Source organism: Leptonotus elevatus, chromosome 12, assembly GCF_054856555.1.
Source record: "Leptonotus elevatus isolate MCC_2025b chromosome 12, RoL_Lele_1.0, whole genome shotgun sequence".
Lineage (NCBI taxonomy): Eukaryota > Metazoa > Chordata > Actinopteri > Syngnathiformes > Syngnathidae > Leptonotus > Leptonotus elevatus.
The window spans coordinates 3,707,604-3,729,495 of NC_141250.1; the positions used below are offsets into that span (position 1 = coordinate 3,707,604).

Consider the following 21,892-nt stretch of genomic DNA (forward strand, 5'->3'; position numbering starts at 1 on the left):
TACACTGCTGGATGTCAAACTTTAATTCAAAATCCCTTTCCTTAGACACACACTCCTGCCAATTAAGACCTTGTGGGGACACAAAGAATGAACTTAAGTCCTGTCTTGCTGAGATTGCAGCCAGAGTAGTTCTTCCTCTGCTGAGCCATCCAGTGTCCACGAAGTTGCTGTCCTCTGCAACTGCTCTTCTCCATTCACCATAAACCAGATCGCCTGCAGGTGTTAAGGAATCAGAGAACCTGGGTGGGATTTAGCGGATGGCTGGCGTGTTGGCGGCATCTGGTCTGCTGAGGTAATTGTGAAGTGCAACACGTGCCTTCACAACTTTAACAGTCTTCTCTGGGTGGAATTCTATTTGTCGCCTCAGGATTTACCATTGTGCTGCCAGGATGCCAAAGCACCAGAGTGCTTTACAAACCTTTGTGACAATGAGAGAAATTGTTGTAGCTCCCAACATGTAGCTATGTGCCACGCTGTGCTGACTGTTTCCTAATGCGAGCAACCGAAGAGTGACTGCAAGCCTTTCATCCAATTTTACAGGGCAAACGTGAGTACCTGCGTGATTAATGTAAGGTCGAATACGACTCAACAAGTCATCAAATCTCTCGGCAGACATCCGGAAATACTGAAAATGTACTTCTTCGTCAATTCCACGCATTGGTCTTAATTTAAAATATTGGAGTTAATTATATTCCCCTTTGTGTTGTCGATTCGCATTTAATGGTGGAACACCTCCTAGTAAGCAACATAAAAGTTCTAAAAAAGTGCTCGTCTTTTTCGCAGATTCTTCTTCTACGCTTTCCGTTAACTCCCTGTGGCTGCGCTACAGCGCCAGTCCAGACTTGGCATATACATTACAGCCGTTAAACGTCCTCAGCGTCTTCTTTTGGACGCACGCAAGTCTTGTGAGGCTTCTGTGTGTACGAGATTTGCTTGAGGAACGAAGCCGGCTTTGCTTCTGTCTGGACGGGGCCTAAATACACCCACACTGATTGACTCAACAAGACACACCTGTACGAGACACAAGTGGGTGAGGGCACTGATTGGTTGACCACACGGGGAAGGGAAGACACACAGGTGGAAGGTGGTTATTTTTAAATGTGTGATAGTAGTGTGTGACTTCATTCACTTTGTGAAAATACATTGATCTTGGCTCTGTCTGAACAATCAATTTTCATGACTCGCACGGTCTTTTAGTTCCACTACAATCAAGAACACTCCTGCTATGTGTTGAGATTATCAGAACAGATCACAACCCAATAGTTAGATAATCTTAATAGTTAATAATAATAATAATAATAATAATAATAATAATAATAATAATAATAATAATAATAATAATAATAATGATAATAATAATAATAATAATACTGTTTGGCATCTGTCACATATTACAAATCTTAAAAAATGCAAAATCTTCACGTTCATCTTCTTCATGTTGCCTTTGAGTGACAGCAACGTGCACGTCTGCGTCACTGCAGGAATAGACGAGGCGTTAAATGGACATTGGAGTCAGTGGCACGACACGCGCTGGTCTTGTGCTTTTGTCTTTACACAGCAAAAGCTCATGCTGTTTGGCCGTGTTTAATTTCAAGATGATCGGCTGAGTTAAATGATTGGAATCGTAGATCATGAGTCTGATGTCGGCATTAAAGAGAGACTCACAAGTAATTTGGTGAGGGTAATCAGTGAAAGACTCCAAGTAATTTGGGTCAATAAAATGAACCTTTTTATTCATTTATTTTTTTAACTACCATTTAGTGCCATCAAACGATTACATATTTTAACAAATTATTCACACAATATTGCATAATTAATCCCAATTGATCACCTTAAAAAATATTTTAAAAAATACTATTTTCTACTAAGCCTCTAACACAGGTGAGCAGAGTTAGTTAGCAGAGTTCATTTTTGTGCGGTTCAAATAATTTAATCTCCAGAGTTCACGCTTTAATTTTGACTGCCCTACTACCAATATGTTGCATTAACTACAGTTTATTGCTGCAGAAACACATTTATTTATGAGCACCAACAACACATAGGCTACTAAATATAAACACACACTATTTACTAAAATGTATGGATATTGTATTCAGCTTCTGGGTGAATTATTTTTATGCACGTTGGTGGGGATTTTTTTTTTTAATGCACTTTAAACTTGACAGTTGTACTTAATATGTTAACGTCCTCTAAACGTGGATGTGCTTTCAAACGAATATTTGAACAGTTGCAAATGTTCATTACAGTACTTTCTGCAAAACGTACTGTTGTCTAACAGGGAGCTTGAAGCAAAATTTAAAATGACAGTCCACACTTTCAAATGTCCTTATCCTGGTTAATATAAAAATAAATCATCCCCAAAATCTCATGCATTAAATTGATTTCCAAAGACTAAAACTAAGGAATTTTTTGCTATAATTATAGGTTGTTTTGAAAAACATAAAATGTAGTTTCCGTTAGTTTTCATTTTTAAAAAGCATTTTCGTTTATTTCTTTTAGTTAACATATTAGTTTTTTTTATTTTAGTTTTACTTTTTTCAGTAGTTTTAGTTAAAACAGTAAAATAATCTTGCTTACTACAAATTAAGGATACTGTTTTAGCTTTTAAGTTTACTATATATTTGAACCGAGGTGAACTTATTTTGCCATCATTTTTGTTATTGTTAAATCTAGAAACTTCAATAACTGATTATATATCCAAATGCATTATAATACTATGACATACATTCAATTTGACACAACTTTTTGGGTTAAATAACTCATAGTAGGTCAGTTTACCCCCCCCCCCCCCCCCTCCCTCCCTTTTTATTATTATTATTATTTTTTTTACCCAATTCAATTGGGGTATTCAATTAACCCAAAGAGTTGGGTCAAATGAATAACCCACAAAACAATCCCCAAAATTGGGTTGCTTTGTGCGTTATTAATTTAATTTGACTAAACCTTTGGGGTTTAATAAATCTTTTTATTATTTAACTTTTTCGGTTAAATAACTCAGTCGGACACTTCCTTATTTTTGTTGTTGTTGGATCCAATTCAATTGGGGTGTTCAATTAACCCCAAGAGTTGGGTCAAATGAATAACCCACAAAACAACTCACAAAATTTAGTTGCTTTGTGGGTTATTAATTTAATTTGACCCAACTTTTTGCGTGTCAACAATGGGACTCAAGTGACAAATCACATACAGTATTACGGTGGTAAGAACTTCCATGTGGGATTGTCATAATGACTCATGGTCTCATGATCAGTGTCAGTAACATCCTGACGCCCACCACTGGACTCGCTCACCCCGGATAATTTGGGAGCCTTTTAAAAACGCACCCTGCGAGCGGGGCGTCCCACTTTCCCTTCCAAGACTCACTCACCATGAGCATCACCCCTCAGCTCTTCGCTTCAGTTCTGCTCCTCGTCATTCTCCTCCATAACGTCAGCTCAGCCACCAGCAGCCGACCAGCATGCAGAGTTATATGGTGATTTCTCATTTTGTAGAAAACAAGCACATCAGGATGAGACATGTTTACTTTTCACTTTGATGTCGGTGTTTGTGTTGACGCAGGATCTTCAAGCTGAACTGTGCCGAGCCACTGGAAGCTCTAAAGGAGCAGGTGAGGGTCTGGAGCACCCAGACCTGCAGGGACAGCCAGGAGGAGTGCATGTATGAGGTAAAAACGCATGTGTGCTTTGCTCCACCGCGTCAGAATCATCACATGACATTTTTTTTTTAAATAGAGAAAAACAATACTTTATAATTCAATGCCGAAATGAATGATATAGTCACTGTGTTTTATATATTTATTTGGTAAAACCTCAGCTTGAGTAAGGCTTACTGTTAGTTTTGTCATTTTGACAGTTGGAGAAGGTCTCTGCCTCATACCTTCAAATCAGGCACACGTCTCCCAGCACCCACTCGACCAGCAAGCTCTTCTTTGATTTCAACCCCCAGTCAGCGCCAAGCTTCTGCTGTGTGAAGGTGGGTGCCACCACGTTTTCTTCCGGCCACTTGGACGTGCGTGTTATATCAGTGAAAATGAAAGTAGCAACTTTATTACTTCATCTGGAAACTAACTGGCCAATCTACTTGAAAACTTCCTCTGTGCAACGCTGGAGCAGATATTTGTGTATATACGAGCATCACATAGCAGAGTTTCTCTTGTGGTACCTGAAAGAATCATTGAATTAAAAACACATACAATTTACATTATAACATGCAGCTGGACAATCACACGCATTAGGTTGAAGCTTGACGCTTGTTTATTTGATATTTATTTTTTAGCAATCTACCTTTTTTGTTTTTACCTACCTATTTCACATATAGGCTGCACTATAAGGAGACACTTATGTTTTGTTCTGCATCTGTTTCTATAATGACAATAAAATCTATCTATCTCTGTACCAGACATTGCCAGAAATCTAGAAAAAAAAACACACGAGTCAGATAAAAAAAAAAATAGGACCTATTAAGTTACTTTATTTTAATGTTGGCTAGTTTGGCAGTGCTTGGAGAGCTAAGTAATGTCCTTTTGGAGAAGTACTTGGGTTCAACTAGTTCCCAACTTTGTGTCATCCCATCACAGGCGACTTCCATCACAATGTCCTCCAACTCCACCAGTAACAATTACTGCCCCCTCTACAACCTCATGGCTGGTGGGTGATGATGTATGGAAGAACAATTTTGTTAGACTAGATCACTAATTTGCTCATCTTAGCAAGAAATATTGGGCAATTGCATGCTCTCAGCTTTATGGGAACTGTTAGAAGTTCCTTCTCGGATCAATTTGGTGTAGAAGAACAAGCCCACCATAATACGGTAAGATTGGTCTTTATTACAGTTTTTCTCCATAGGTTTAGCACATTTCTTGAAACTGAGATGACATTTTCAAAATACCAAAACTACCTTACAATTAGTGCAAACTGAGTGGCATTCCTCATTGCTCTCATCAAATTACCAAAGTCTTAGCACATGTCTCAATTGCCTCAGTGGATCTGTGCAAATGGTTGTGTACATTCAGCCATTGTTAGTACAATGCGCCCACATTTAGCACATTTTCCAAATGGATAGATCTCGCTGATCAAATTGGATTAGTTGTTTTTCATTCTAATGGTTGTCCTCTCCAAAACATGTCAGCAGGATTTCAGTGTGTAAGTCATAATGTGCAAACTCATCTGTTCAATTGTCAAAATTAGTCCAGCATATCACGGGGGATCAGTGTAGAGGATGGTTGAGACATCAATGCCACATTTTTCCTCGCTGCATTACAAAGGAAAATATCCGCTGCGACGTGGATGAAATTTCAAAATCTAATTTGACAAAAAAGGACAAAAATAGCAGCATAAATAAATAATTTTATGGGGTACTCACTATTGAAAATGGGGGGAGTGGTGGTGCTGGTAACCTAAAAAAAACCAACAACACAAAATATAAACCCCCCACAACATATGAGTTATGGACCCAAATAAAAATCCACAATAGAGTGAATCCGCAATAAATGAATGTAACACTTGTATTTCTGACTGTTTCTGACCCTGGTCGCGTGTTTCCCCTGAAACAGGAAGTGGTCTGATTCAGAAGCATGTCGTCAAGGAGATCTGCAACGACAAAATGTGTCCTTCTAAGAAGACAGCCGTCTGCGCCCAAGACAGCTGGACAAGGATTCGCTGAGGTGTCCTCCTTGGTGGTGTCTAGCTATCTTATTTGAAGAAGTAAATGTAAACCACTCGAAACATTTTAAGATTCACTGCTTGTTGGATGAACTATGATGTTTTGAAATAAACTGGGTACAAAACTGTTGGATTTTACAAATTTGTTGCGTTAAGTGGAATTTTGGATGGTTTCGAGCAGAAATGGGCAACTCTGGTCCTCGAGAGCCAATATCCTTCATGTTTTAGATCTTTCCTTCCTCAGACATCTGATTCAAATAATCAGCTCATCAGCAAGTTCTGCAAAAACATAACAATCTGAATCAGGTGTTAGGTTTAGGGACCCGCTCTTTCTCCTGAGCCACAGCCACCCCCTACTGTATACATCATTGACAGCATGTTAGGGTTTGGTGGTGCAGTCTGAGATGTGGACCCAAGGAGGCACAGTGAACAGGCAGAGGGAATGTGTAAACATGGTGATTTATCGACAAGACAACTGGACTTGACGTGACGTGACGTGACATGACTGGACTTGACTGAACCGAACGTGACGTGACGTGACAGGACCGGACTTGCCTTAACAGGGAGTGACTTGGCTACAATACACTCACACAACACATAACACTACCGGCAACAACAACAATGCATCAAACGGGAATGAACAAAGACTGCTGCCGCACTTGGGAGAGATGAGGAGGCGATTAAAAAAAAGTTGGAAGAACTTACGTGATGTCTTTGTAAAAGCAAGAAAGTGGTGATCCAGGAGGGACCAAGTATATAGTAGAAGTATTTAACTTAATAACTAAATTCTCACAGTTATCAGACTATTCTATTAACTGGACAAAATCAACACTTCTACCTATTACAGAAAATTCATGGAACCCTGCAAGCCAGGACCCATACTACTCATTTCCTATAGGTAATTTAAAATACTTAGGCATAAAAATCTCACCTAAATTAACTGATTTAGTTAATTTAAATTTCACTCCACTTCTGGATAGCATTTATAGTGACTTGGAGCGCTGGAATAATCTTCCTATTTCTCTAATAGGACGAATAGCCACTATTAAAATGAAAGTTTTACCCTAAATAAACTATTTTTTCTCAATGATTCCATTTAAACCTACGGCTAACTGGTTCCAGTTGTTGGACTCAGCCGTTACAAAATTTTACTGGAAAAAAAAAAGAAGCAAAGATTAGTCTATCTACTCTTCAGAAAAATAAATCCAAAGGAGGTCTAGAGGCACCAAATTTTATGCACTATTATATAGCCAACCAGCTACAATATATTATTTTATGGGCACAACCCAATAGAGATACTAACTGTTGGCTGGAACTAGAACAGAAGGATTGTAATAACCTCAGACTCCTAGATTTACTCTTTATTACAACATCGATTAAGCGCCATAACTGCTTTAAAAATCCAATGATTTCCGCCACCCTGACTGCCTGGTGGAAGGCACTAGAAATGACAAAAGCCCAAGTGGAGCCCAGCGGGCTTTCTCCCCTATGGCATAACCCCGACTTTCAAATTAACAACCAATCGTTTTATTTGAATGTGTGGGAGCAGAAAGGAATTACACATCTCCACCATCTCTTCTCAGATAATATGTTTATATCATATACATCCTTGCTCCAAAAATATAAAATAAAAAACGGAAACTTTTTACATTATTTGCAAGTTAAAAGTATGATAAAGAAACAAATTCCAACACTCCAGGGTACGCTCCAACCGCCTGTTTTAGCTAAAGATATTATCAAGCTTTCTCCGACAACAACAAAAAAACTCTCAAAAATATATAAGTTACTTTCATATACTGATAAAACGTCTTTACCCATCTCAAAATGGGAAACAGACTTGTCTATAGCTCCGGAATCTGTCTTTTGGATTCAAGTTTGTGAAAATGTTTTTAAAATGACAAAACACACAAATTTACAACTTATCCAATATAAAATTATTCACAGAACATACATTACTCAATATATGATGAAGAAAATGGGACTCTCAGACTCCGACATTTGCCTCCAGTGTTTACAAAACACTACAGACACTTATTTTCATGCTTTATGGTTATGTACTCCGGTTATGTGTTTCTGGACTAAAGTCTTAGAAAAACTTTCCGCTGTCTTGGACTGTAGGATACCGTTCTCTCCAAACTTGTGTTTGCTAGGTGACTTAACAACAATTGACTTACCACATAAACAATTTCAATCTATACTTGTAGCCCTTACTATCGCAAAAAAAACAATTCTTGTTAACTGGAAAAATAAACAAACTTTGAATATCGACCAATGGTCTAACCTCCTCATAAATCATATTTTAATGGAAAAAATATCTGCCTCAAATAAAAACCAAATGTCAAAATTTAAAGAAACATGGTCTACGTATATAGAATTTTTTAACCTAAACTTGGATTTTAATTCTGCCTGTTAGCGAGAGCCACAGCAGCGTTATAACTTGCATTAATGTTTCTGTATTAGGCAATTTGTAACTAATGGTTGTGTTTCTATAGTCAGGAACCCGGCTGCTGCCAGCGGGATCGAGCGGATTCACCTCCGATGGGCACCAGGGGTTGATATTCGGATTCACGGCATGCCAGTGGGTTAATTCTGTGGGTGCTGTCCCCCCTGGCGGGGAGTGGGCGGGTCTGCCCCTCTGTTGGCTGCTGGGTGGCGGCTGCGTCTTGGCCGTTCCCTGGGTCTCTTGGGGGGTGCTGCGTTGCGGGGCTTTCCCTGGTGTCGGGGGCGGCGCCGTTCCGGCGCGGTCCGTCGCTCTGGGCCCGGCGACGCGGTTCGGGGCCTGTGGGCCGCCGGGGTGCCCGGTGGTTCCCTCTCCCCTCCCCCTTCCTCCCCCTTGCTGCCTCTCCCTCCTCGCCTCTCCCCGCCCGTCCTCCGCCTCCCTGTCCCCTCTCCCTCGTCGCCCTTCCTCCTCCTCTCCCCCTCTCCTTGCGTCCCTGCCGCTGCCCCCTGCCCTTCTTGTCGTCCCCTTCCCTCCTCCCTTCCCCTTCCCCGGTACGCCTTCCTTCCCCTCCCCTGGCCCGGGGGCTCCATCCATGGCCCGGGTCTCGGTGCTATGGGGGCCGGCGGGGGTGGCTGGGGTTTGGTGTCGTGCCCGCCCCGCTCCGGTGGGCGTCCTGACACCTCGGGCGGGACCCAGTATCCGGGGGGCGAGCCCTATCGCCCCGCCGGACGGGTCCCATATGCCCGCCGGGGTCCTGGTGGGGTGGGTGGGGGCTTGGTGGGCCGGTGCGCCTCCTGCCCCCGCCCGGTTGGGGGGGGCCCCGCTGGTCACACCTCTTAACTCACTACACTAGGTTTGCACAATACACTTTTATAGACATATAGGGCACATAACACACTTTGGGGGGTGGGGTAGGGTGGAAACACCGTCTTCACCCTACAACTCCCCTCCAATTTTAATACACCACACAACTTGTGGGTGGGGGGGGGGCTTGTGGGGGTGCCATCGGTTGGGGGCCGCAGTATAGAGCAGTGCTGCGGTCCCCTGTCCGTGTCACCACCCCCCCCCCCCCCCCGCCCTATCTATTTTTTTTAATGCACCACATACACTCAGCAACATGCTTGGGTGGCGGGTGGATCGGAGCGTGGGAATATCATTTCCATCGGCTCCGGTTCACCTGCTCCTAATTTTAATGCACCACACACACACACACACTTGTATATACACTGGGTGGGGTCACATTCACGGTTTAGGGGTAGAGTTCGCCAGTCCGCGAGCTGGCGGACTCAGTAACAGGGGTTAATTTTCACAAAGAACGCTGGGGTGACGACCGGGGCCTTCCCCCGCTGGGCCTGGGGTTCGGGGGTGTCGGCCGCCCTCCGGTGCCCCCATCTCCCCCTTCTGCCCCCGGTGTTCCGTCCTTCCACACGGCGGGGGGTGGGGTGGGCGCGGCTGCCCTCTCCGCTCCGCTGTCCGGCCCCTCTTCGGCGCCGGTGCCTGGGTGCGGGTGGTCCCCGGGGGCTGGGGGTTGGGGGGCTGCCGGTTGGTCGGGGTGGGGTCGGGGGGGGGGGGGGGCGGCTTTGTTGGGGGGGGGGCGGTGGTGGGGGTTGTGGGGTGGGGGGGTGCTGGGGTGGGGGGTGTCTGGGGGATTGGGGGCGGCTGGGGCTGGGTTGGGGTGGGTGGCGGGGGTGGATGGGGGGCGGGGGGTCGTGGGGGGGCGGGGGTTGGGGGCCGGTGGGGTGCCTGGTGGGCCTGCAGTGCCCCGTCCTGCTGCGTTGGGCCGGGGGCGCGGGCCGTGTTGGGGCGGGGGGCGCTCCTGCTCCTGGGTTTGCTCTCCGGCCGGTGGCCCTGGCGGGGCCCGGGGGTCGTCCTTTGGCGCTGCCGCGGCCTGGGGGGCCCTGAGGTGTTGCGCTTGCTCTGTTCCGGCGGGGGTCGACGGCTCCCCTCTTTGGTGGAGATTTTCATGCATGCCAGATCCACCACACCAGCATCTACCGAAACTCAGACACAATCTGTTTCCTCCTCAGGTTATTGAATCGGTGGAGGCTGGTGTCTGCGGATCTCACGCGGCTTCGTCTGTCCTTCCTTCCTTTTCTCGGTCTCTCCTTTGGTCTCTTGAGGCCTCCCTGATTTTATGTTTTTTGGATTTGTTGGGGTCTGGATGTTTCTTGGGCTGGGGAGGAGTTCTGGGGGGGGGTGTCTGGTCGGTGCTGGATTTCACCTTCCTTGGTTTTCTTCGGTCCCCTCGGGTCTCCTGGTGTTCGGTTTAGGTGAACGGTATGCGATTTTTTTCTAATAGGTTTTCTGGTGAGCTAACAAATACACGCACGCACGCACGCACATACACATACTCACCCACAAACAAAAAAAAAAAAAAAATATATATATATATATATATATGTATTAAAAAAAAAAAAAAAAAAAGAGCAATGATGATGACATTTCCGAATGAACAATACTGAGCTCTTAAGAAGAAGAAAATAATAATAATAATAATAATAATTCTCAGAGTTGAGCTGGTTATCACCATTTATTAAGCACAGAGAAACACACACAAATGTGTCATCTGGCATGGTAAGCGCTTAAAATTTTTTTTTCTAGTAGGCTGCATGCAAATGGCTGCCAACAAAAGTGTGGTTAACCCTGAGTGCTGAGTGTAAAACTTTTAAATCCAGGTTAAAATTTTTCTTTTTTTCCCTTCTCTGCACGTTTGATTAAGTTATTAAAAATGGTTTAAAATCAATTTCACTGTACAGTCTTTTAAACCTACTTTACTTATTTTTGTGTGTGTAAAGCTGCCTTCCAGCCACTCTCCACAACCCCTTCACTGTCACCGTCGACATCCTCCTGCATTTCAGAATTCAGCACCGTCAAAAGCCCTACTGTCCTTTCTCCAGTCTGCAATTCCCCAGCATACAGCAGTGGTACAGGCATTTGTACTTTGGGTGGGGATTTTTTTTTTTTTAATGCACTTTAAACTTGACAGTTGTACTTAATATGTTAACGTCCTCTAAAATACTCTTTTGTTCGTGGATGTGCTTTCAAATGAATATTTGAACAGTTGCAAATGTTCATTACAGTACTTTCTGCAAAACGTACTGTTGTCTAACAAGGAGCTTGAAGAAAAATTTTAAATGACAGTCCACACTACAGTATATGTATTTGCACACAGGCAGATAATATGTGATAATATGTGGCTGCGGGAATTTAAGTGCTTATTCTTCCATTCAAAACGCAAAACAACAAACAAGTGTTAAGAACAGAAAAAGCTTTTTACACCAAGTGTCACTTTTTGAAAAGTTGAGGTCACTGTAACATTGGGCTCAGTTTGAACATTTAATGCAGTGATTCTTTTTGAGTACCACACTTTGACAAGCACTGTTGCAGAGGTTGCTTTTTCAGGTGTTTTGTTTTTGTTTAGGTTGTCGTCTTTAGTAAAACCCGTCCAAAGATTGAACCCACAACTTCCCAGTTTTAGGGCGGAGACTTTACCACGAGGTCACTGAGTTGGTGGATGCGTCTGCTAGCAGGCTAGCTTCTACTGCTCGTGGATGAACAGTGACATTATGTTACCGGAGCTACTGGCTTTTTAAAATATCTGGAATATTCATGCTATGGCCAAAACGCAGCAGCGTTCAGTAATTTCCATAACAAAATACGGACAATCCGTAAGAGTTGGCACATCTGACTAAAGGATTTCTCTTAGACAATGATAATATACAGAATGTGAAGTTTCATTTTGATCTACTGCGGAACAAAAATGCTTTTGTCCAAAGCAGGCAGAACTTCTGAAACAATTATGACAGAGAAAAGGATTGTCTAATTTTTGCTTTTATTATCTCTTGCAGCAAAAAAGAAAAAGAAAACTGTGTATAAAATCAGTATGAAATCAGCATTAACCCTCAAATGAGCCCTCAATAATTCATGCTATAATCTGTAAATTTTCTGTTTCTATATTTCCAATATTTTTACCAAGATATTGATCCATTAAAAAATCATTACATTCTCATAATATTTGGTTCTATATAAGGTGGAGGAAATAACAGGAAAACAAAAATCTCACATTTACTATTTCAACTGTTTCCTCTCTGGGTGTCTTCAGTAGAGTATTTTCAATATGTGGTGAGGTTAATGGCTGACAGAGACACATTTACAGATTTATGAGTCAGAGTTGCCAATTTGCCATTCGATTAGCAGCCTGACATTATAAAACACATCTTTAATCCTAGGCATCGATCTTCCTTTAACTCATTTGTTCCCCAAAAATGTATAAATACGTTCTCTTTTAAATATGACCGTGCTCCCAAAAATGTATTTATACATGATTTAAATTTTTTATTTTATGCTAGAGCATACAAAAGGCTTTGATACAGCTTCTGACCTGAAGAGGTCGCTTAAAGCAATGGTAGTTATTACATAAAACGGCCAGCAGGTGGCAGCAGAGTATAAGAGATCAACCAGGGCCATGTGGCAACAAGCTCTTTTTGCCATTGTTTTTGCCAGGAATGTGAATAATGACGAAACTTAGCTGTATTCTAATGCTAATTGCTGCAAAACAGAAACAAATAGAAATATACAGTTTTTTCCTGATGAAAGAAGAGACTCTAATCCTTTTTTTGGTAGGTTTCATGTTTTTATAGCAAAATAACACAATATTCTGTGGGCTTTGCAAAATCAGTCAAAATCCAGTTTAAAAAAAAGGGGGTTGCTTCAGTGAAAATGGCTGGAATAGACAAAGCTATGACTAAGACTAGTCAAAATATCCCACAAATCAAACTACCGCCTAACGTGGGGCTCGAACCCTGAGATTAAGAGTCTAATGCTCTACCGACTGAGCTAACCGGGCTATTTTTTAAACATGTAGACAAAGCTCTAAGAAGCAGTACAATTGAACATTTGACTACCACCATTGACAACATAATGGAATGTTAAACCATTGAAGTACATATTAAAAATGCTTGACAAAGAAAGGTCAAAAAGACTTGTGTCTTGACATATTGGGAGAGGTGAAAGGTGAACTGGTCAAAGTGACAGGAACAACAAAACAAACCCTTTCTTCAATGGCCACAAAGCTGGTGAACTGAGACAGGATAGAGAACTCTTTGCTTAAGTCAATGATGAAGGACTTAAACTGGCTTTTTCCCCCCTGAGGACACAGAGATACAATTTGTTAAAAAACATTTTTTTTTTGCACTTTTAATTTTTGGACAGAAATGCAAAATATTTTTTCCTGATTGCTTTTAAAACCTGTATTTTTATTATTATTATTATTTTTACTGTTGTATGTAGCCTTTTGGAACAATTTTTTTGGAGTAATTTGGCCCGAAAATTTAATAAATAAAATAAATAAATAAATAAATAAAACCAAATAAACTATTGTCATCATGTTGGTTTTTGATGAATAAAATACTGAATTATGACCCCATACTTAGAGAAATGAACGAAAACAGAATATGCTTAATAATGGATATAAGCATAATGGCACTCAAGTGTGCATCGATCACCGTATAATCATTTTATTGTATGACGTTAAAAAATTATGAAGTATGGACATGTAAATAAAAACAGAATACAATGATTTTTAAATCCTTTGACCGAATTGAATAAACAACATACAATATTACACAATATCAAAAGATTCTGAGAATCTGGAGAAATCTCCGCATGTAAGCTGCAACGCCGAAAATAAACATTGAAAATCCGACACACTCGATCCCTCAGATGGCACTGCATTAACACATTTTCTCCCCAAACCCTGTTGTTATCCCTGGTCATTTCAGAAAGATACAAGCCTCATTCTGCACGTGCTACAAGAGCGTGGCTTCGCAGTTAAAGAGCACTTAGACTGGCCTATTAGTTTGTAGATTTGTATGATACCTCATGCTCAGCTTCGTTGGAATCCAGACTTCCGTCTTCATAGTCTCTGATGAGCGCTCTCGCTGTCAGCTTGTGAAGAAACTGTAGCACATTTACCAACCACGTCATCATCATCATGAAAATAACAACCTATGTTACTTTATAGAGGGTCACATCCTCTTACCGCGTCTTCTGCAGTTCACTGGTGGACACCATGGTTCTTAGCTCCTGGCCGCTCAGGTTTCCGAGCAGGGTGGCCTACAACAGGCAAACAAACTCAGATTAAACCAAATCGGCTTCTGAAAATACCGTACTACCTCAGCTACATGAGCATCTAAACTTACTTTATAACTTTTTATTTGAATGTATGCTTTTTTTTGGTGATGCCACCCCAGAAGGGTACCAGTGATAGCAAAGAGCAAAACATGTCGGGTGAGTCTTGACTGGCAGAGACACATACAGCGCAGAGAGAAGCACACTGGCGTACTGGTCAAACCTGGCCAGCGATTATATCGAACACTGCTTCCATAGACTGACCTAGTATGCTCTGTGCCCAACAAAATGGACGAACTGGCTGACTTGGCTTAGTGAACGCATGACCAATGATGCAGTAACATACTTCTCCTCTGTATGTATATGTATACTAAAATACTTGATAGTTGCAGCCCTACTGTTTTACAACCACATATTTTAATTGGAACTTTTTTTTCTTGGCCACTGGATTATTTGTTTAATTTTATTAATCTATTTTTTTAAATTCATTTTGTGTGCTCTATGCAAAATGACTTTTATGAGCAAATTGAAAGAATATAATTGCCATTAATTTCAAGCAATTTTAAGAACATTTGCTATAATTGGGATACATAGGTCTTTAAAAAAAATCTGTCATTGTTTTTTAATTTTTTTTTTATTCTATGTATCCTAAGTACTAATGTATCGGCACTTGATATCGGTATCGGTGAGTACTGAAGATTTGAGTATCAGTATCGGTCTCAAAACAAGTGGTATCGAACATCCCTAATTCGTAAATACCATTGTCTATATCATACACCATGCTGTGGTTGATTTTTTGCTCCTCTATCTGCATGCTATGCTAGCTTTCATCTGAATTTTTATTATATTATTTGATGTGTTTTCAAAGTTAAATTGCTTTTGTGTTAAATTTACACTGTTGGATATGTTTTTCTCTCTAGAGAGCAGACTATGGAATTGTTTTGTTTTTTCAAAAGCTTGACAGACTGAGCAGCGCTAAGGGATCAGTCACAAAAAAATATTTAAAAAAATGCGGTACTGACCTGTGCTAAACAAGATGATGTTGATTTTAAGGTCACCCTTCAGTGTTCTGATGACATGCTGGGCAATCCTCTGGGCCGAGAGTAAAGGCTCTCCCCGCATGGACTCTGACGTGTCCAGCAAAATGACAACTTCATCGGATCCAGAAGTGGGCTTGATGTCAAAATTAGGGTAGAAAACTAACATGCAGGCCTGTGGGATCGACAATCAGGTCATAAAAAAAACAATTCTTGGAGTGAAGCTGCAGATGAAGGCTGACAGACAGACACCAAACTGTCAGACCTGGCTGTCCTTGTCAGGGTGTTCCTCCACCCACATCCGAGGCAGATGTACCTCCGACAGAGTGATTGACAGCTGGAATGCTTCTGGAGCCATGCCCTGCCCTGGCAGCACACTCACTACCGCCTTGTAGTCGGTCCTCTGCGGGATAACACTCAGGGTATATTAAATGTATTAATATTGTGATCAGAGAGAGTAAAATTATCAGCACTGTCACGACATCGGGATAATGTGTGATGTTGAAAGGCAGACTACTGATCACACATTTTTATGTGAACTAAAATATGAAAACTGTCCTGAAAAGTACAAAAACAAATGCTGCACAATTTTAAAGAAGCAGCGTGTTCAAAAAGTAGTTTGTGACGATGCAATAATAATACATGAAAGTAATAATGTGACCAACCTTCATCTTGACTTTGTGCGTAATGCACATTGCACGCTGCTGATCTCATACGGCATCTCAATGGACATGTCCAGGCTGAACTCTCTGAGGGGACCGATGACTTTATTAGCACACACACTTAAAGATAAGTGCATATTGTATCAGCCAGATTTTTCTGATGCACCGTCACATGCCAAAACAGCTGCTATTTTATAGCTAATCAGACAGCGATTTCCTGATCACACAGCACAATGGTGAATCAAACAACATAGGAGCGAAGCAAGTTATCTGCATGTTTAAGATTTAAAAACGTCATTTTAATGCCACTTAAATCACTTACAGCATATATTATTCACAAAATATGACCACTAAAATAGGGCAATATGGCCTCTTACATTTTCTTCATTTTTTCCCTAAATTCTAAATTATGCACTTACATTTTCGCAATGTTTAAAAATAGGGATGCTCGTATTTGTCAGGCAGATACCAGTACAAGTAGTCAACTCTTGAGTAATCACCGATACAAATAGAAAGTACTGACTAACACTAACACTTTTGATACATAAAATTCCCACCCTCCCCCAAAAAACAATAACAGATAATTTTAAACAAAGACCTAAACATCCCAATATAGCATTTTCCCTTAAAATTGCATGAAATTAATGGAATTTTTCTATTCTTCTAATTGTTTTTCTTTTCTTGAAATTAAGCTGGTTATCGGCCCAATACCGATACCTGGTAACAATACGTGCCCCACTATTTAAAAAGTTAGTGAGGGAAACCCTGTAGTTTCTCTTTGAATCCTAGCCAGGTCGGTCTCACCTGCGTAGTCTGGTTGAGCGCTGCCCTTTCCTGCCACGGTGCAACACTACCAGGCAGGGCAAAGAAAACACTCCCGTCCTTGACAATGAGCTCGGACACAAAGGTCACTTTAATGAGCATGCTGGCGCCTGCTGGCAGGTTGCCCACGCTGATGGTGAAAACATCCTGCAAGCAAGGGTTAGAGGCCGCACTGCATGTGACATCAGCTCTATTGACGACTTGTGTGGCTTGCTTACTGGGGCGTCCTGGTCCATGAGGTAGGCTCCATGGCCCTTCTCTACAGCCTGCTTGTACTGCTTACGGGCCTCCTCTTTCTCCTTCACCTGACAGACAAAGACATGCATGGAAAAGATCAGACACGCGACTGAATTCTGAATTACTGCCTATTGCTGACTGTTTTGACTATCTATTCTGTTCTGTTCATATAAAGTCTTAAATAGAGAATATGTTCGTCAAAACAATTTTAAATATGTGTGATGTTTGTGTGTTTCGCTCGTTTGCCTTTTTCTCATATTTTTTCTGTAGCTAGATTGTCACATAAAATGCCAGCATACCTCACAAAAGGTAAATGGATAAACTGCGCTGTTATATTTGGGGGGTCTTTAACATTTTAAAAGAAGGACCAGTCTCAATACGCAAACATAAGCAGTGAAGAAAAATAACACCAAGAGTTGGGTGAAATAAGAAAAAAGATTCCGGCTTTATCATTTGTACCTATTCCAGCATGTGTATGACAATAAAGGATGCAGGCTTAAGAAAGAGCAAAAAAGCCTGAGCTGTTTTTGTTGTTGTTGTTTTTTAATGCTCATCCATCAATCCATTATTTATCCATTATGTATGCTGCTTGTCCTCATTTGGGTGGCGGGGAAATGCAGTCTCAGCTGATTATATTTATAAAATAAACAACCATTCACACCTCTACTTAACATGCACATTTTTGGAATATGGGAGGAAAATTCTATATCAGCAGAAAACCAACTCTACATAGAGATATGGCCGATCTCCTGACTGTGTGACATGCCCACTACTCCCACGTGCAGCCTTTTATTAAAATTTAAGCCATTACATTAACAAAATGCGACCAAATTACATATTATTAGCCAAATGTATATTAACATCAATGAAATGTGGTCATCATTAGGTTTATAATAAACTAGATAAGTTCTTGTACTTCTTCCTACTCCCTTTGAACATGTACATTCTAACTTTACTAATAATTATTTTCCTTTCTTTCTTTCACTTTTTATATTGCATTTATATGTTCAATAAACCAAACCAAACCAAACTTGAAAGCAATATTTGGTTTATTAAATTTTCATTCTTTTTGCCTATTTTCATTTTGTATTACTTTTTGGCTATTGCAACTTTTGGGCTATTGCTTTTGCTATTAAATCTTCTGTCTTAAATTTAAAGCTATTTTTGTCATTCTTATTAAGTTTTCCATTTAGACCATTTAGTGAATGAATATGAATATAAATGATCACTGTCATAAAAACGACCCCATAGTGTATTTAAGTTAACCAGCAATTAGTAACGAGTCCGAACCATCTTTATAAAGATAGCTAAACTTATCTAGGTCAATTACAAAAGCCCAAGTCCATTCGAGAAAGAGCTGCTGTAAAAATATCATGTTCAGTTTAGTGCCTTGTTTTTTTTTTTTTTTTTTTGCAATTTGGTTACTCAAATAAGGTATTTGTTCGTAGCGCTGAACTGAATTAAGACTGGACTGACGGTATAAAATTAAGGCAGTTAGAAACCGAGATGAGTCTTTCTCAACGTCGACTTAAAGAGGCTCCTGTCCCCCTTCAACACCGCGTTACTGTGTAAGAGGGCAACGAAGAGTTTTAACCCTTTGAACAGAGAGACGGCTCAGGTTAGCGGATTTGACAAGATACTGTACCTGTCCCACCACATGTTTCTCATTAATGAAGGCTTCAAAGCCACACACGGCTGCATATTCGTCCAAAGGGAAGACATACTTGGCTTCAGTGGGCACGTTGCTCTGATTGGTGTACTTTTGGAATATGATGACCTACAAAAAGATAACATGATAAAATAAATGACTGTCCTCCAATGATGGTGCAACGTGAAGACATATAACCAAAGTCACTTAATGTGAAAAATGCTCAACTTGCATTTCACGTGTACAGCCCGCAGGGGGAGCTGCTGCCCTGAGTTGTCCAGCAGTTCTGCAGTTACGTTGTCCAATGGGTTTTTTATGCTTCCAAGACCATCATCATCATCATCATCATCATCATCATCATCAGGAAGGACCGCTAAGAAGAAGATACACACACGCACACACATTATCATGATATTGTTGTCTCTCCTCCGGAGTGTTATAGGCAATGCCATCATATTTAAATAATACTGTACCTCTATTTTTCTCCACAAACATCAAATTGTTTTACAAAAGGAGTGGTTCTAATCCATTGCACTCGTTTGTAATGATAAATACTTTCCACGCAGCTCGCTGACATGCACACGCACCGTGGGAATGGCAGGATGGTCCATTAAGTCTTGTATCAGTTTGGGAGTTGTTAATGTACTAAAAACTTAGCTCAGCTATTTTGCCAACTGATCCTGAGAGAAAACTCTTGGTGAAGGAACTTTTAGTGCCAATTAGGAGCGATGCTACAATAGGAAGCTTTGTGAACACGGCCCCTGAGGTTCTTCAACGTGAAATCACTTTTGTATTTTTATTTATTTATTTTACAGCGTTGCCGGCTTGAATGTAATCAGCTACGAATGGCATCTTGTGGAGATGAGACCTTATGATTCACATTTTTAAAGAGAATAGAATTAAGTCTAACCTACCGTTGACTCCTCAAATGAAAAAAATAAAATATCAAAGTGACTTCTTTGTTCAGCATAACCAAGCATGCGAGTGCTGTGCAGTGCTCACATATGTCAGCAGGGGGCAGACAAGACTCAGCCGAGGTATCTACAGGTGGGCTGAACGCCTTCACTTGGTCTCCATCCATGCTGAACCGGACAACATATTTCAGTTTGACCTGGTCCGGACTGAATACCACATACTCATCACCCTGGAGCATGGAGTGGAACAGAATTAGCTACAGCCATATTTGAACCTTTCTTTCTAAGTGAAATTAGATCAAGGTTTCTTTGTAAAAACACAGGAAGGTGCAACCAAATCAGTTAAGCTACATTAATTATTGAGGAAACTAATATTCATCCATCTATTTTCTGGGCGAGAGGCGGGGTTCAGCCTGAGCTGATTGTCAGTCAATCACAGGGCATATAGAGAAACAACCATTCACAAACACATTCACAATTACGGACAATTTAGAGTAACCTAAGCCTAAACCTCTTAAGTCAAACCCCACCTTCATAGTGTGACATTTTATGTAAACATTTGCTTCAAAATCCAAACTAAACCATTTGAATCATTGCAGCAATCACTTCATTGAACACATTAATATTATTATCATATTGAATGCTGTAAGAATTGGGCATTTGCGATGTTCTGGGAGTGAACAAAGTAGACATGCTTGCCAGCAAATGGAGCGGCTCCTCTCATTCCATTTACAGGAGAGGCACACTGTCTACATGGAGGAAGCATAAACTGACTTGCTAGAGTCCACGCAGGCGATCGACATGTGCAAAATGTTTTATAAGGAACTGCAAGAAGATCTCCACTTGATGATGTAAAGCTGGCCGCTGTTAAGTGTCCCGAGAGTGTCCATGTGTGAGAACATCGTCCCCCACACCTATAGCTGTGCCGCAGGAGTGGTTTTAAAAATACAGTGGAATGCCAAGTTCCAAAAGTAATTGGCTATATGGTCACGTTTATAACCTAAAACGTTCAAAAAGCAAGGTAATTTTTTTTTCCATTGAAATGAATAGACAAAATGGAATCAATATAAATAAAATGCAATATCGAAATAAGTGCAAACACACTATTAAAAAGAAATAAAACATTTCTAAAAAATTACTCATTTATTGCTCGTTAAATTTAAAAGGAACCTCGACTGTAATTACAAGTTTGCTCCATATGATTTATTTGGTTACCAACATAACTATGAGATTCATTCTTCAAAAATAATTTCCGGTTTAATACATTTTGTACATACGCCGCTATTGTTGTTTACGAGTATAAAGAAAGCGAGGTAAGCCTTCCTTGCGTTCCTAAAGAAACAAAATGCGATTGGGAGAGTCACCCTCCCCCATGCCGCGCTCTCGTCACTGACTACACACATTCAAGAGACGTCCATTTGGGAGCGCAACAGAGTAGTCACAATAGTCAGTGCCACAAAAATAGTAAGTGAATAGAGGTAATTTTTCGAAGAAAATTTTGTTCGTTAAACTAATATTTAAAATTATGATATTAAATGTTGATTTGATATAGATATTGATATTAAATATGATAATACAAATACTAATGTGTTAAATGAATTGATTACTACAATAATTCAGAAGGTTTTATGCAACCTTAGTTATCCAATGCTACTGGACCAAAACTGATCAACAAGAGAACAAATCAACGTTTTGATCAACAAAGACTATTGGGAAGACAAACTTTTGCATCAATCAACAACTTGATAATCCACACAACTAGATATGTGACGAATTACTGCTTTGATTATCTGCGTCTTATTGCATTCTGGGAACGGGAATTAATAAACTTCAGCTTCATCCCGTCAGCAGTTTTTCTTTTTGGGTAAAATTGGATGTGAAAAGTGAATGTTGTAAATTGAACTTCACCAAGCAGATGCTAATGTAATTGCAATACAAGAGCTTCAACACACAAATCTGCCTGTACAATAATAATATTGTATCAATACCATTGATTAACACCCTGAACTTAACTATTTAGTCACACAGATAAAATTGAGAGCCCTACCTCAAACTCTGAGTGAGCGGTGGCTGTGCGATGGACAGCATGCACACTGTTGTGCCCCTCAGGGGCCCGAGTCAGAGTGGGGTCTCTCTGGTAAAGCTCCAGGCAGCGCCCCAGGGCTACGTCACAAACCAGCAGCAGCCGAGAGCCGTCCGTGACACTGGGTTTAGAGTATTTTTGGCAGATGCTTTATGGAAGGTAGAGGAGGATATGCGGAGATGAAGATGGTTTTGTGTGGGTGAAAAGGTAAAAACAGTGCACAGCGGTCGAGTGCCGAAAAACAAGTGTGTCAGGATATT

General features: G+C 40.8%; 2 protein-coding genes across 2 annotated transcripts in view; one reads left to right on the forward strand and one right to left on the reverse strand.

The window, feature by feature from the left end:
• The first annotated feature begins 3,358 nt into the window (after positions 1 to 3,358).
• LOC147164279 (uncharacterized) lies at positions 3,359 to 5,711 on the forward strand. The gene is made up of 5 exons (XM_086091963.1): positions 3,359 to 3,472; positions 3,559 to 3,664; positions 3,853 to 3,972; positions 4,577 to 4,646; positions 5,552 to 5,711. The coding sequence occupies exons 1-5, from the start codon at positions 3,369 to 3,371 to the stop codon at positions 5,659 to 5,661; spliced, it is 510 nt and encodes a 169-aa protein (XP_085948089.1). The 5' UTR covers positions 3,359 to 3,368; the 3' UTR covers positions 5,662 to 5,711.
• An 8,425-nt stretch (positions 5,712 to 14,136) lies between these two features.
• Positions 14,137 to 21,892, reverse strand: part of parp4 (poly (ADP-ribose) polymerase family, member 4) — a 30,526-nt gene continuing 22,770 nt past the window's right edge. The window contains exons 6-15 of the mRNA XM_086091232.1: positions 21,597 to 21,753; positions 19,638 to 19,779; positions 18,881 to 19,008; positions 18,633 to 18,764; positions 16,969 to 17,055; positions 16,733 to 16,897; positions 15,532 to 15,669; positions 15,252 to 15,441; positions 14,347 to 14,399; positions 14,137 to 14,214 (exon numbers count right to left, since the gene is read on the reverse strand). Coding sequence (XP_085947358.1) covers positions 14,137 to 14,214; positions 14,347 to 14,399; positions 15,252 to 15,441; positions 15,532 to 15,669; positions 16,733 to 16,897; positions 16,969 to 17,055; positions 18,633 to 18,764; positions 18,881 to 19,008; positions 19,638 to 19,779; positions 21,597 to 21,753 — 1,270 coding nt within the window. The remainder of the gene's footprint in view (positions 14,215 to 14,346; positions 14,400 to 15,251; positions 15,442 to 15,531; positions 15,670 to 16,732; positions 16,898 to 16,968; positions 17,056 to 18,632; positions 18,765 to 18,880; positions 19,009 to 19,637; positions 19,780 to 21,596; positions 21,754 to 21,892) is intronic.